Source organism: Puma concolor, chromosome D4 (genome assembly GCF_028749965.1).
Source record: "Puma concolor isolate L17-30 chromosome D4, mPumCon1.1.hap2, whole genome shotgun sequence".
Taxonomy (NCBI): Eukaryota; Metazoa; Chordata; class Mammalia; order Carnivora; family Felidae; genus Puma; species Puma concolor.
The window spans coordinates 85912336-85926622 of record NC_141679.1 but is presented as its reverse complement, the minus strand read 5'-3'; the positions used below and the strand labels follow the sequence as shown (position 1 = coordinate 85926622).

At 47.0% G+C, this 14287-nt stretch overlaps 1 protein-coding gene across 4 annotated transcripts in view; it reads right to left on the bottom strand.

Annotated features, from left to right (window-relative positions):
* MVB12B (multivesicular body subunit 12B) overlaps positions 1 to 14287 on the bottom strand; it is a 220972-nt gene that overhangs the window by 145926 nt on the left and 60759 nt on the right. For all 4 annotated transcript variants that reach the window (XM_086684033.1, XM_086684035.1, XM_086684036.1 and 1 more), the window contains exons 3-4: positions 10997 to 11104; positions 5971 to 6067 (exon numbers count right to left, since the gene is read on the bottom strand). In XM_086684033.1, the coding sequence (XP_086540159.1) occupies positions 5971 to 6067; positions 10997 to 11104 (205 nt within the window). The remainder of the gene's footprint in view (positions 1 to 5970; positions 6068 to 10996; positions 11105 to 14287) is intronic.

The window sequence follows — 14287 nt, the reverse complement described above, 5'->3', positions numbered from 1 at the left end:
GGAACCAAGAGCTGGATGCTTAACCGACTGGGCTACCCAGGCGCCCCCATTTGTGATTTTAAAAAATGAATTTCAATCCATTGCAGCCACTCAATACATGAGTCTGATGTATCTGGGTTGAAGTCCCAATTCCGCCATCAGCTCTATGATCTTAGGAGAGTGACTTAATTTCTCTGAGCCTGGGTTTCATTATCTGCAAAAGGGAGTTAATGGAACCCCACCCCAAAGGGACACTGGGTGGATGAAATGTGATACCACATCATATGCTTCACTTAGCCCAGTGCCTGGCACATAGTAAGTGCTCGATAAAGCACAGCCATGAATGTTCTTCTTGTCATTATTACCAGTAAACCTCTAGCACACAATTTATGTCAGTGTTTGGCATTGACTTTCAGGACCTTTCAGTTCTGGGGCAGAAAGTACGCACTTTCAAATCAGACAACAGAACGGGGAGGGAAGGGCAGTCCCGCCGCTGGTCTTGGCTTGACCGAGGGGGGATCGCCATCAGTGGTGGTGCCTCGTAGACTTGGGAGTGGGGAGGGGAGGAAACTCAGGAACTTGGTGGGTTCTTTTCCCAGCAAGGGAACTGAGGGCTAGATCCGATCTATGAGCTAGGAGTAGTAATGTCCTCAATCCAGACCCCAGACATCATACCTCACAAGGCAGGGACGGTTACCCCGGGCGGGAAAACACCCGTAGCGACCCTGCCCCTTCAGAAACTATTAGCCGGTAAGATGGGACCTTTGAATGTGTGAAGAAGGTGAGACCTTTCCTCCAATAAACGAAAAGGCTGGCATATTACTTGCCTTTGCCACCCTGCTCTTTGCTCCATTCCTCCATCTACAGCAACTCGGGGTAAGAGACGGAGCCACTAATTACACATGCTTAAACAGGCCTGATTCTAAGTAAACACATTATACAGAGTCAATAGAAATGTGTTCAGTCATGCTAATGAACACAGAGGAAGGATACAGCACTTTACTAAAACAAACAGTCTTCCAGTTTTTAAGTACTGTGTGGATAGCAACAAACTATTTTAAATTCATTACAAGAGTCTCATTTCTTTTTTTTGTTTTTTGGCTGACTTCATAAAATCGGGGCCTTAAAGGCGCTGCAAACTGCACAGAGCTGACCACAGGTCTTTCCGGTCGGTCTGGGCTCACCTGGCCCCTGGGAAGAGGCTCTAGGAAACGACATTTAACCCGAAATGAAGAGGCTACCCTAAGCCCACCCCCTCTCCGTGTGTGGTAAGACACTTGTTGGTCACTTGTTGGTGACTCAGGATGTCCACGGGCAGCCAAGTGACAGACCCCCAGTCACGGGGAAGAGGCTTCCCACCCAGATCACGGGGGCTGCACCGCAGCCAGACCACAGGCCCAGACAGGACGCAGCCCTGGGCCTCCTCACTTAACTGGTTCAACAAATCAGGAGGAAAATGCAGAATGGGAAATCCCTCGTGGCTCTCCAGTGTATCGATATAAAGACATCACAAGTCAATTAGTTGTCAAAAACGAACACCAAGGCAAATTTTGAAACTAAGAAAAACACGGGGGAAAAGTGGGAAATGAATACAAGTCCACAAGGCAATTTTAGTTCCTAAACAGACGAGTCACATAAGAATAAGCAAAAGCAGCAAGCGAACACGTGTGAAAATGTTCAGGTCTTGCTAATAAATGATGATGAGAAAATTAAATAAAATTAGAATAGTAAAACTGAATAAAAATTTAAAGCCTACGCCGACAGGCCTGTGGAAAACAGGAACAAGCCTGTGTCATTAGTGGCACCGTGAACTGGTATTTCTGGAAGTTAATTTGGCAACAGAGAGTACTAAAGCTTATCTTTATGAAGCCCATCCTCCAAGCAAGGTGCTGTGTATGGTAGGTGCCTTAGGTGATTCGACGATGAATTAAACATGAATCTCACCCTCAGAGAAAAAGGTTAGTAGCAAAGATGCGCAAAAGACATAGACGCGGCTAAAATCCAAGCTAAAAACATTGTGAGGTATCTGATATTCCCCCCTCCGTTTTACAGATGAGGAAACTGAGGCCCAGAAGGGTGAAGTCATGTGCTTGGGGTGCTAAAGCCTAAGTGGCAGAGCAAGACCCTGTTATCAGTGAGTCTGACCCTGGAGCCCACGTGCTTCCCCCACGCCAAGCCGCAGCGTGTCCTGACAGAGAACAGGGGGCCACTGAGAGGCAAACCCGATCGCTTCCTTTGGCTTCCGACCGCTGCACCGCAATGCTTACGTTGTTCCCTCCCTCCACTAAACGTGTGCTGTGCCGGCTGTGATGAAAAGTGGAAAGGAGGCAGCTGGCCCCTGCTCTCTGACGGATGACAGTTCCGTCTGGTTACGTTGTAACGCAAGACCTTGTTTTCAGGGCCAGGTCACCCACCAGACTGAGCTCCCGGAGGGAAGGGCCAGTATCTTAGTCAGTCACCTTCTCTCGCAAAGCCTGTGGTGCCTACGGAGGCGTTCATCAATCTTCGCTGACCGTGGAGGAGAGCGAACTTACTTGAAACTGGTACCTCGGGGTCAGAGACGGTTTCACGCAGGGGGCAGAAGTAAAGCTCGCCCTTGAAAGCTAAGGGGTGTGGACGCTCAGAATTGAGGGAAAGGGCATTTCAGGCAAGGAAAACAACACGGCAAATAAGTAGAGTCAGGAAGGAAACAGGAGTGAAGAGTGTAGAGTGAGTACCTCAGTGTGGGTCAAGTATAGAGTGCTTGAAGAGAAGGAAAATGTTTGTAGAAGAAGGCTAGAGCAGACCAGAGCGGACCTAAGACCCTGCAGCCTCAAGTACTCGGAAACTCATCACAAGAAAATCATTCAAAATCTTACCCATACCCAAACTGATCTATAGATTCAACACCACTCCTATCAAAACCTAGCTAGCTTCTTTGCAGACACAGACTAATCCTAAAATTCATGGAAATTCAAAGGACCCAGCATAGCCAAAATAATCCTGAAAAAGAAGAATGAAGTTGGGAGACTCATACTTCCTGGTTTCAAAACTTGCCACAAAGCTACGGTAATCAAGACTGCGTGCTATTGGCGTGAGGAAAGACATACAGATCAATGGAAGAGAACTCAAGAGTCTGGAAACAAACTCACATTTATGGTCAACTGTTCTTCAAGAAGGATGCTGAGACAAGTCAGCGGGGGCAAGAATAGTCTTTTCAACACATCGTGCTAGAACATGACATCCACATGTGAAAGAATAAAGTTAGACCCCTATCTCACACCATACACAGAAGTTAACTCAAAATGGATCAAAGGTATAAATGTAAGAGCTGAAACTATAAACCCTCAGAAAAAAACACGGGCATAAATCTTGGTAATCTTTAGTTAAGCAATGCTTTCTTAGGTATGACACCAAAAACATAAGCAACAAAGGAAAAAAGTAAATGAACCAAGCTCCGTCAAAATAAAAAGCTTGTGCATTTCAAAGGATGTCAAGAAAGTGAAAAGAAAACCCAAAGAAAGAAAATTTTGCAAACCATATAACTGATAAAGGACTTGTATCTGGAATATCTGAAAATATTCTTACAACTCAACAATAAAAAGACAATCCAATTTACAATGCCAAAGGATCAGAAGAGACATTTCTCCAGAGAAGATATACAAATGGCCAGCAAGCACGTGAAAAGCTGTTCAATACCGTTAACCATCAGGAAATGCAAATCAAAACCACATGGAGAGACCATTCCACACCCACTAAGATGGCCAGAATGGTAATGACGAGTGCTGGTGAAGATGTGGAGAAACTGGCACCCTTAAACACTGTTGGTGGGAATGCAAAATCGTGCTGCTCCCCTGAAACACAGTTTGGTGGGTCCTCAAAAAGTTAAATACAGAGTTACCATATGACGCTGGAAATCCCACTCCTAAGTGTGCACCCAAGAGCAAGAAAAACATAGTCCACACCACGCAACAACTTGTAATGAATGCCCACAGCAGCATCAATCCTAATAGCCAAAAGTGCAAATGTCCATCAACTGAATGGATAAGCAAAATGTGGGACCTTTAGATAATGAAATATTATCCGGCAATAAAAAGGCATAAAGTACTGACACATGCTACAACGTGGACCTTGAAAAGGTTATGCTTAGTGAAAAAAGTCAATCACAAAAGACCACATGTTGGAGGATCCTGTTTACATGAAGTGTCCAGAATAGGCAAGTCTGTACAGAAAGTAGGTTAGTGGTTGCCCAGGGCTGGGAAGCGGTGGCAAGGTGAGGGCTGGAGAGAAATGGAGAGTGACTGCTAATGAGTAGAGGGTTTTCTTGATGATGAAATGTTTCCAAATTAATTGTGGTAATAGTTGCACAACTCTGTGACTATCCTAAAAAACACTGAAATGGATACTTCAAATGGGTGAATTATATGGTAGGTGAATTATATCTCAATAGAACCGTTACCAGAAAACCCTGATGCATAAATATATAAAACCCTCTGTAAAAGGCACTTAACCACTGTTACAGGGTGGCTCTGTGGCTAACAGTATGGCTGGAGTCTGACTTGCGTGTGTCTTCCAGTTACTCCCCCACTTGAATCTTGGATAAGTTCTTCAAACCCTCAGTAGTTACTGTGCCTCATTTTTCTCATATGTGATGGGTTTAATAATGCTCATCTCTAAATAGGGGTCTTTTGAAGATTCAGTGAAGTCAGGAACCATTTATCACAGGGGTTAGCATCTGTTAGGTTACAACATGTCCGCTCTCATGATTATTAGCTAATACGTATATAACAAGTAAAAACAAAATGGCCAAAAGTGAGAGGACAATTAAGAAAATAAAAATATGCTATACAATGGAATATCCTTGTTTCATTAAAATAATGGCCACGGGTGGTGGGGTGGGGGGGGGGTGCCTGGGTGGCTCAGATGTGGGTTGAGCGGCTGACGCTCGATACCGGCTCAGATCATGATCCCAGGATTGAGCCCCGTGGCGGGCTCCACACTGAGTGTGGAGCCTGCTTAAGATTCTCTCTCTCCCTCCCTTCCTCTCTCACTCTCTCTGTCCTTCTGCCACTCTCCCCCGCTATGTGCTCTCTCTCTACAATAAAGAAATTAAAAAAAAAAATGGCTATGTGGCGTCTGTGTAGATATGCAAAGTCTGGTCTATATGAAATGCTAGCAAGAAAACAGCAAAAAAAATTGTGGGCCCAAAATGGGACTAACTATGGAAAAATAAAGCATGTACGACAAAGAATGAGATCCAGAATTTCACAAGTGAATCATATGTAATAAAGAAAGGATTCTTTGTTTTCCATTTGCTGCTTCACTGTTGGGGACATCCTGAAGTTGGGATCAGTAGTTAAAAATAAAACAAGTTAAGTTGTATCAAAATGGGGAGGCTCAAATATCCAGAGGTTTTCCAGCATGATTTAATAACTGACATGCCTGACAAGAACCTCAAAGCACTCCAGGATCCTGAAGAAGCTTCTATTTGGTCGGGGCCGCGCTTCTGCTCGCTGTGGCTCGGGGTCAGAGTATTCACTTACACTTGAACCCTGTGTCCTCTAGCGCAGGCTTTCTGGTTCCGACTTTTCTTGTGTGCTCCAAGAGCCAAAAATAAGGACATTATTGCACCTGTATTCCCTGGGCGTCTTTGATTTTTTTCCTGATGCTTCTGGGTCTTGCACCAAGGTTGGCTTCCGTTAACACCAGAGGATGGGCTAACCACGAACCACGAGCAGTTTCACCGTTGTGTTCCTGAGGGGGCCGATGCAGCAGGGAGCCCATTGTAAGAGAAAAGGACATTCTGCTCATTTACACGCTGCTCCCCAGAACACCACAAACTCCTCGGAGAACCAAGTCAGACACGCGTCAGAAGCAGCAGGGTTTATTCACGGGCATGCAGCAAGGCCTCCTGAAATGTTCCCAAAGAAAAATGCCCATGCAAAACCTCTAAAAATACACCTGCAGGAAGAAAAGTCCCGTTGTAATGAGTGGTGCTAAAGGGAGACTCACGTGTGTCCACCGTCTCCTGAATTGGGATGAAGCCCACAGGCAGCGTGTCCTTGATGTCAATGAGCTTCATATCCACTAACACGTTCCCTAAATGACTCTTGGGAAGAAAGAAAAGAGATACAGACTATTAATCTGAACACCCCTGTGGTGGGTTTGCCATTTTGGCTTCGAGATGCATATTTAACACAATGACTGGTGCAGCTTTACGACAGCAGGTTAATTAGAGTAGGTGCCACTTAATGTTCCCCAGCGGTTACACGGGGACGCGCGTGGCCCCCGGGAAGGAGTTTCATCTGCGGCACCTCAAAGCCACTCACTCAGCCACGGCTTTGGTTAGTTGGCTAGACAGCAACCCGGGAGACGCTCGACACATAACCCAGCAGAGGGCAGCTGTGCGCACGCGTCCTGGGACCAGGCTGCCACTCAGCCTGGAGCCTCAGCTCTCGGGGGCCAGCGGGTTTTAGAAAGAGCACGTTCCCGGGGCAGTCACCACAGCAGGAGAGAGCTGCATCGGAGCCTAACGGAGAACCAGTCACACTCCTGCGCGATGGCCGGTCTGCATATTGACACGTTTTGGCTGCTAGATGCATCCCGTAAAATCCCAAGAATCATAAACTGATACCGAGTGAAAAGCCCTGCTGCCTCAGTATTACACATCTCCTAAAATGACATGCCCAAGGGCCTCTTAAAGTTTCTGTTCAGTGGCAGTACATGGTGGTCCACAGTGCACAGTTTCCGTAACCAGTGCAAAAATACCTCCTGCAGACAGCACATCCCATTCTGGAACTGCAAGAGGGGATCGTCTGCAAACATACTGGTGCCTGCGGCCCACACTTCCGGTGGAAACGCTCAGTGCCACCAAGACCTCAGAAAACCAGTCAGGGGATTCTTACCATCTAAACTCTATGCTATGTTCTCTCTTGGTCACTCTCTATTTTCCCCCGTATCAATTTGTAATGGCATCTTTGTGAGGTTAGTCGTTTAACGTCTGTCTCACCACTGGGGTTCAAGAACCACGAGGACCCAAACCATCTGTCATTACTCTAAACCCAAGCTTAGCACGGTTCTTGGCACACGGCAGGTGCTCAATAATGATCTGAACAATTTAACGTTTGGGGGGCACCTTTTCAACGGGGTGGGCCAGAGTCAGCAACGAGATTGGATCTGCTTGGATGACAAATCAGAACTGTATCAGCGGGGCGCCTGGGTGGCTCAGTCGGTTAAGCGGCCGACTTCGGCTCAGGTCACGATCTCACGGTCCGTGAGTTCGAGCCCCGCGTCGGGCTCTGGGAGCCTGTTTCCAATTCTGTGTCTCCCTCTCTCTGACCCTCCCCCGTTCATGCTCTGTCTCTCTCTGTCTCAAAAATAAATAAACGTTAAAAAAAATTAAAAAAAACTATCAGCAAAAACAAAAGTAACAATAAAAATAAACATAAAAATGAAAGTATATTTGATAAACCCATCATACCCCAAAAGTGCACAAATGAAATACATTCTCCAGATTTAATCATGAAGGTCGGCATGTCAAGTGCAAACTGTGACCAGTGCTTTCATGGCCCTGTTGTCGCAAAACCGTTTCTTTCTCCCTGAACTATCGTGTTTGAGGACCGTTTTATATTATTACATTTCAGGTAGCTGGGTCCCAGGGAAACAATGCCCAGTGCAGTGCAGCAAGTGGAAAGGGGAACCTTACTAATGCAGAATAAATCTCTGACCGTGTAGAAAAGGTTTGAACCGTTAACCTAACTCGAAAACATCAGCTGCTTTCAGAATTGCCTGATCTAATCTATCATAATTTTTTTTCCCCTGGCAGTTGCTTTTCCATGTCATCACTGCTTTCTGCATTGAGAAATTAACAACTGGCTGTGTTTTCCTGCCCCGTAGATGGATGGGCATTCATCAATATCCTTCTCAAATGTCTTCTACTTGACAAGTTGGGTTTCACAGAAGTCAACTGCAAACCACTTAGCGACCTCACCCTCCACACTCTACAAATGTCCCTGATCATAAAACCAGAACATCAGTGGTGCGGCCATTAAAAAAAGCATCAAAAACCCTCCCATGCATACAAAACGGGAGGCTGCACTGTCAAAGCTGCCCGCAGCCCAAGTGTGGTCCCTCCGTGCACGGGGCTGCTGCTGTACCGGGTTTAATACAGTAGGTCTGCGACACCATTAATTTTGCTTGTTCCTCTCCCCTCCCCCATCCCGTGCTCTCTTTCATTTCCTCCTCATAAATATGAAGAACGTATTCCCAATCCTTGTTGAGCAAATGATTCATGCCAAAAGCCCAATATGCACTGACTCAGGGTATTTATATTGTCTCTGGTAGCCAGTATTTGCTAGTATACTGTAATTATTTTTGACAACCTTGCATTTAAGGTAGCCACAGATAACCAACTTAATATTCAAATGTTCATAAATCCTTCTGTTTAATATCCTCCCTACCTAATCTATGTACATTATTATTACAGGTAATGCAGAAAGTACAGGGCATGAAAAGTGCAATTAATCTCGATCCTTCTCCAGGAAGCAATGTCACTCCAAAGCCAGGTTTCTGTATTAATAGCGTTATTGGGGGAAAGGAATTTAGGTTCCAAAGGAGTGTCCCAAAACTCCTACATTGGGAGTCTCGAGCCGCCTAATTAAGAATCTGTCCAGTCTTGAGATCCCACATCCCTCCTCTACAGTTGTAAAAAATGACACTATGCAAAGTCCTGGTGGTGACAGCACAACCAGGACAGACTGGCTGTATGGGATTAAAACACACCCCACTCCTTCTCTGCTCCTGAGCTGGCAAGTGGGTCCCTGCCAACCCCCCCGCATCTGGATCCCTTTGGATCTCACTCCCGGACTCAGTCATTCTTCCTCGGAAAAGAAAATGCACCGATTTCCTATACTACTTCAGAGGGGAAGCGAGATCTCTCCCCCAGCCCTTTGCTAACACCATACCCGCCCCCCCCCCCCCCCACCGCCCACACCTGGCCCTCCTGGAGTGAGGTCTGCAAGGCAGGCACTCAGTAAGATCTCTTTAATGTTCAACAAAGGCTGATAAACTCGATGCATCTTCTATAATATGTAATACACTTACCCAGGACACCCAAAATTAACAAGCGTTGGTGACTTCTGTCATTTTTTTGACTTGTCACCATCGCCAGCTCCAAGGGATCCAGGACTCTTCTGGCCTAGACTACAACACCCCACAGCCTTCAGGGCAAATGCAAAAACAAACAAAGAATCAAACAAAATAACCCTAGAAATCAAAAACTATCAAAGACATCGTAGCTGTCCTCTGAGGCTACGGTTTGGAGCTGTAGCCTCTTCGGTCAGGAGAAGAGGCTGAGCAGAGATCAGTGATGAGCCGAGAGACCAGGCCACAGTGAGTTGTTCAACTCCTCAGGGAGTTTGTCCATCCCGCCCTAAGTGGCAGGAATGAGCTGACCTGCGGAAAGTGGCAGCCAGCAGACAGGACGGAGGTGACAAAAGCTAAAAATATCAATCATTTCAAAAGCGGGTTTAGGTCAACTTCAGGGACAAAGGGGGCGGGAGAGTGTACCGAGTGTGGACACGGACGCAGGGAGGAGGAATGGGGCCACGCACCCCTAACTGCACGAGCCCACGTCCGTCCGGAAAGGCAACCCAGCCTCCAGTGTCTCCCAGGGCAGCACCCAGGGACCTGCTCAGACTCCTTACAGCCTTAGCTGCCACCTTCCCACATGCACGAGAAGGACTTCCAGTGTTTAGTGCCGGGACTGTCCCTGCCCCATTAGGAACTCTGTCCTTTACAACCAGCATATGTTACTGTCGTAATTAGGGGGAAAAAATTAAAGCAATGATTTCTGCCCCACTCCTGGATACATGAGGAAATGATTTTCCTAACAAAGACTTATCAATAAACAACAGGGACGGCCGGTGGGAGAGTGTGCAAGCCACAGAACCATGTGACTGTCTATGTCCAGACATCACTGAGGGACACCCGAGGATCCAGGGATGGGACCACAGGCCGTGTGGTATGTGATGGGGAGAAAGACCGACTGTTCCCCTTTCCCACTTCTGAATGAGGATGTTTGAAAAAAATCGTTTTTCTTTTTAAACCATGAGCTTCTGTTACTGTTACAATAAAATTTATAAAAATAAATTAATAACCCCCCATTTTGTTTTTGCGTTAGAAAGAGACAATGACATCTAGGCCAAAAATACAATGTCACCCCTGAAAATCAAAGTCTGACAGCTCCCCGCTTGGGGCGAGGGAAGACAGGTGACCTTAGATAAGCACAGAAACTCTCTGATCTCGGGAAAGGAGCTAATACTCGCAGAGACTGTCTGAGGATGGAAAAGGTTTATTTGCAGTGCCTCTAAGAGGCCCCACTCAGAGTAGCTCTGGGTAGATACAAAAGCTACTTCCCTTTTTTTCTAAGCCACTCATTAAAACACTCTATTGGAAGAGCCTTAATGGATAGCTTTAAAATTTCCTAATTTACAGGCCCAAGAATTAAGAATACCACACCGAAAGACATCTACACATGTGGTAGACACCTACCTGCAGACACAAAGAAATGTCAAACGTCACAGAGACTCAGGGAGAAAGTCATTTGGGAAACGAGGCCGTGTCTGGGAGAAGAGGTGATCATGGAGTGTCCTTCCAGCCATGCTTCCATTCATCGGCCGGCTTTAAATCCAGCTGCACTAGCAAACTCTCACGTCCACACTACCCTGTGATTTGTGACTTACAGGAAAGGTAGGCAAATGATGGCTGGGGGAGAAATTTCCTGGTTCCCTTTTGAGAACACATTTTAATGGAGTTCACGGTACACCTGGGTACGTGGCTAATAATACCGTTAATAAATGAAACACAGCGCTAGCTGCTGGTTTCTACCCAATTCACTAAAACCACAGATTAATATGGCAATGAAAATAAACCACAACAACAACAGCAAAAAAAAAAAAAAAAAAAAAAGAGGAAATTTCAGCCAGGCACGTAAATGCCTTGTGCTCACTCAGCAAACGGACACCACTACTAGACTTACATTTTCTTTGGAAAATGATCTCGTGAAACACAGGTATCTGGTAACCTTGGATTTAAATAAGCCATCTTTCCAGAGGTCAGCATCCACACCATCTGCTGTCTGTGCAACCTACACCAAAGAGACAGAGAAAAAGAGCACAGGTAAGGCAGGCTGGAAAAGGAGGCGTGTGTGAGCATCTTCTCCATACCTGCGCCAATTAACACTGGCCCGAACTCTCATGGCATCTCATTAGTTCATTTCACTAGGCACCGGGAAGAGATTTTCCAAAAGGGGAAAAGGGAGAATGTGAAAAATACAACTTCTAAAAATATTGTCCCCAGGGAAGCCATTGATTAAAGACACCCTGACAAAAATGGTTCTAATGAGAAAAGAGCAACTTTTGTTGCAATGGACCAAGAAGGGATTGGAGAAGTCAGCACATTAAGTTCCTCATTACCACTTACTCGGGGGACATACAGGGTGCAGAAAAAAGTCCAATGGGGTGTGAAATGCCACCTGAGAGGAGCACCGCCTGCTCCAGGGCCCTGGGGCCAGCCAGGATGCTTCGTCAAGGGGACCCTAGTGGGGGCTGGGGAGCAGGGTACCAGGGAAGCCAGCTCCTCTCTGTCTCCTTCGTACGCAGGCTCCACGAGTGGTACTCAAGGTCGGAAACTGTATCATGATGGAAAAATAAAAAAGATTCAGCTCCTTGTTTATGGCCTCACTAAGAAGCCATTTCCCCGTCCACAGCTACAGAGGTGTTCCTCTCAGAAGCGCTCAAGCATGAAGCCAGCCTTGATCTGAGTCCTAAAGGACTTGTGTACTGGGCCAGGGCGGGGGGCTTAGCGTGAAAGCCCCTGCTTTGGGGCAATCTGCTGACGATGAGATTGGAGAGCAGGAGAGGAATGGTTGGATGAGGACAGCATCTCCCCTCCCCGCCCCCCCATTTCTTTCCAGACTGTTCTATTCACGGACCGCCAGGGCTTGCTCTGCTGTCTCACTCGGTAGCTCCAGAGGACAGCATCCTGAGGGGGCACATCCAGGAAGACTGGGGGGGGGGCAGCACCCTGTTTCAGACTGAGCTCCAAGACGATCTGTTCTCTGCTGTCTCCCTGGTCATCCTGTTGGGCCTTAGACTTCGGGGGGCAGTTCTCGATCTGACAAATCCCTGAAAGCACCTCCATTCTTTGCACAAAAACTGCCTGGTCTCAGCCCCATCCCGTGGACTCTCCACACAGCACGCCAACGGCCTCTGGTGGTCACAAGAGCAGGGCGGGGGCGTGGGGGGCATCCCCAGGGCCCCCTACAGCCACATTCTCAGAGCCTGCCTCAGAGAGGCCCAAAGGCCAACTGGCAAAAGAAAAATGCCTTCCCCCCCCCCAAACTGAACAATCGTAAATTAGCAAGTGCAACACAAGAAAAAGAAAGGTCCTTATGCTACATGTGCAAATATGTTTGACCTGAAATGTGGGGGAGGAATGGTATGGGGATAATTTCAGGAACCGTTTGCTCCAAGTATGTCACCCCCACAGAAAGAGACGACCTGGAACAGCATCAGGCCTCATCAGCACTTTCCCCCACAATGGTCTTACATAAAGTTTCTTGGAAAACATGAGCTATAAGGCAGGGGCCCTAACTCTCCACCTCCAAGCATCTCTTTTGTTTGTTTTCTCCTGTGGATTCCATGAGAATGGAGTGGTTCTAACGAGAAAAGAGCAACCTTTGTTGCAATGGACCAAGAAAGGATTGGAGAAGTCAGCACATTAAGTTTTGAAAGATTTTTATTTCCCAAACTGTACTTTTCTGGTACTTCCTCAATTCTAGGATGTAGTCACTTGGGAATCACTCAGGGATGGAAAGAATAACCCTTTAGGAAAAAAGGAAACCAAATATCAAACTGTACGGATCTATTTTAAGATGCATCCCAATTTCAGAACCATGAAGATGTGAAAATAAAAGATGCTAGAGGAACAAAGAAATAAGGGAACTTATACAAACCGTGGTTTCTCGATAATAAATGCCTTATTTTTGATACATTAAAAAAATAGTCTGCAGAACACTGGAAGGTTGTGGAATCCCAGGCTGGGACCTCAGAAAACAGAGCTGTCTTTAACCTCCCACCAGAAAGGGAATGGAGTTCAGAAGGGCTCTCCTGGATATTTAGTAATTCCACTGGAGGGTGGGTATACCCCAAATCAAAGCTATTGTTTCCAGGACTTGAAAAGGATGGTTTCCCCTCTGCTCACCCCACTGCCTGAATTCTCCTTTTTCTGGGTGGGAAAGACACCTCACTATGATAAAGAGGCCGGTGCAAGTGTGTAAAGAGAACAGGTGCGCAGCGGGATTGCCCCTTACCTGGGAGGCCCTGGAAAGGCATTAAAAATGCACAACCAAAGGCCTGGCTTTGCACTGAGGCCACAACTCATTTGCAATGAAGTAAAAATGTGTAATGCCCTCCAACCCCAACCAAGGGGAGGTGAGGAGGGTGGTGAGAGAGAGAGAGAGAGGGAGACAGAGAGAGTGCAAGCACATATGTGTGTGTGTGTGTGTGTGTGTGTGTGTGTGTGTGTGTGTGTGTGTCTGGGCAGAACACAGAGGTGCCCAGAGCCCGGACCCACACGGAGGGTGGACTAGAACAAGGAGCAAGAAGGTCCCGGGTCCCAGCTCATCAGAAGCACTGAGAAAGTGGCCCTGGGGTAACAAGGCCAGGCGTTCCCAGCCTCGCCTTCCCTGTAAAAATAAGATGTACCCAGAAGCTTCTTTCTAATCCAGTCACATAAAGGTGTTTATGAACCTTAATGCTTGTGTCCCAAATTAGATGAGCTAACGAGCTACACGATAAGTTACGTGTGAGGCGGGAGGCTGCGCAGGCCCCCCTGCAGAAATTCACGTTTCAACTCTGACCATGAGAACTCAGTGGCCAGCCTCTGAATCTCGGGATGGGAGAGGCCATGGGGAGGTGGGCTGAAGGCTGCAGGAAGAGGTGATCTAGGTGCAGCGCAGCCCATGAAATTAAGAGGCAGACCTGAACCTGACACTGGATGGCTTAAGCAAACCCCCTCCTCCTGGGGACGCCGTGGTTAGAGATGACGTACATGCAAAGCGTCTGCCTCAGTGCTCAGCAGGGGGCACCCAGAGAGCCAGCCCTAACACGTCTAAACAGAAAATGAGGACAGCTGGTCTGACATCGAACCACACCTTTAAAGTGACGTCGTGCTACGTCAAGATTCAAAAAGTCCTAAACTGCCACACTGGGGTTCAGCTGGTCCTCTGGGATTCCTTCCCCATCTCTGGGACTAGATTTGGCCTTCA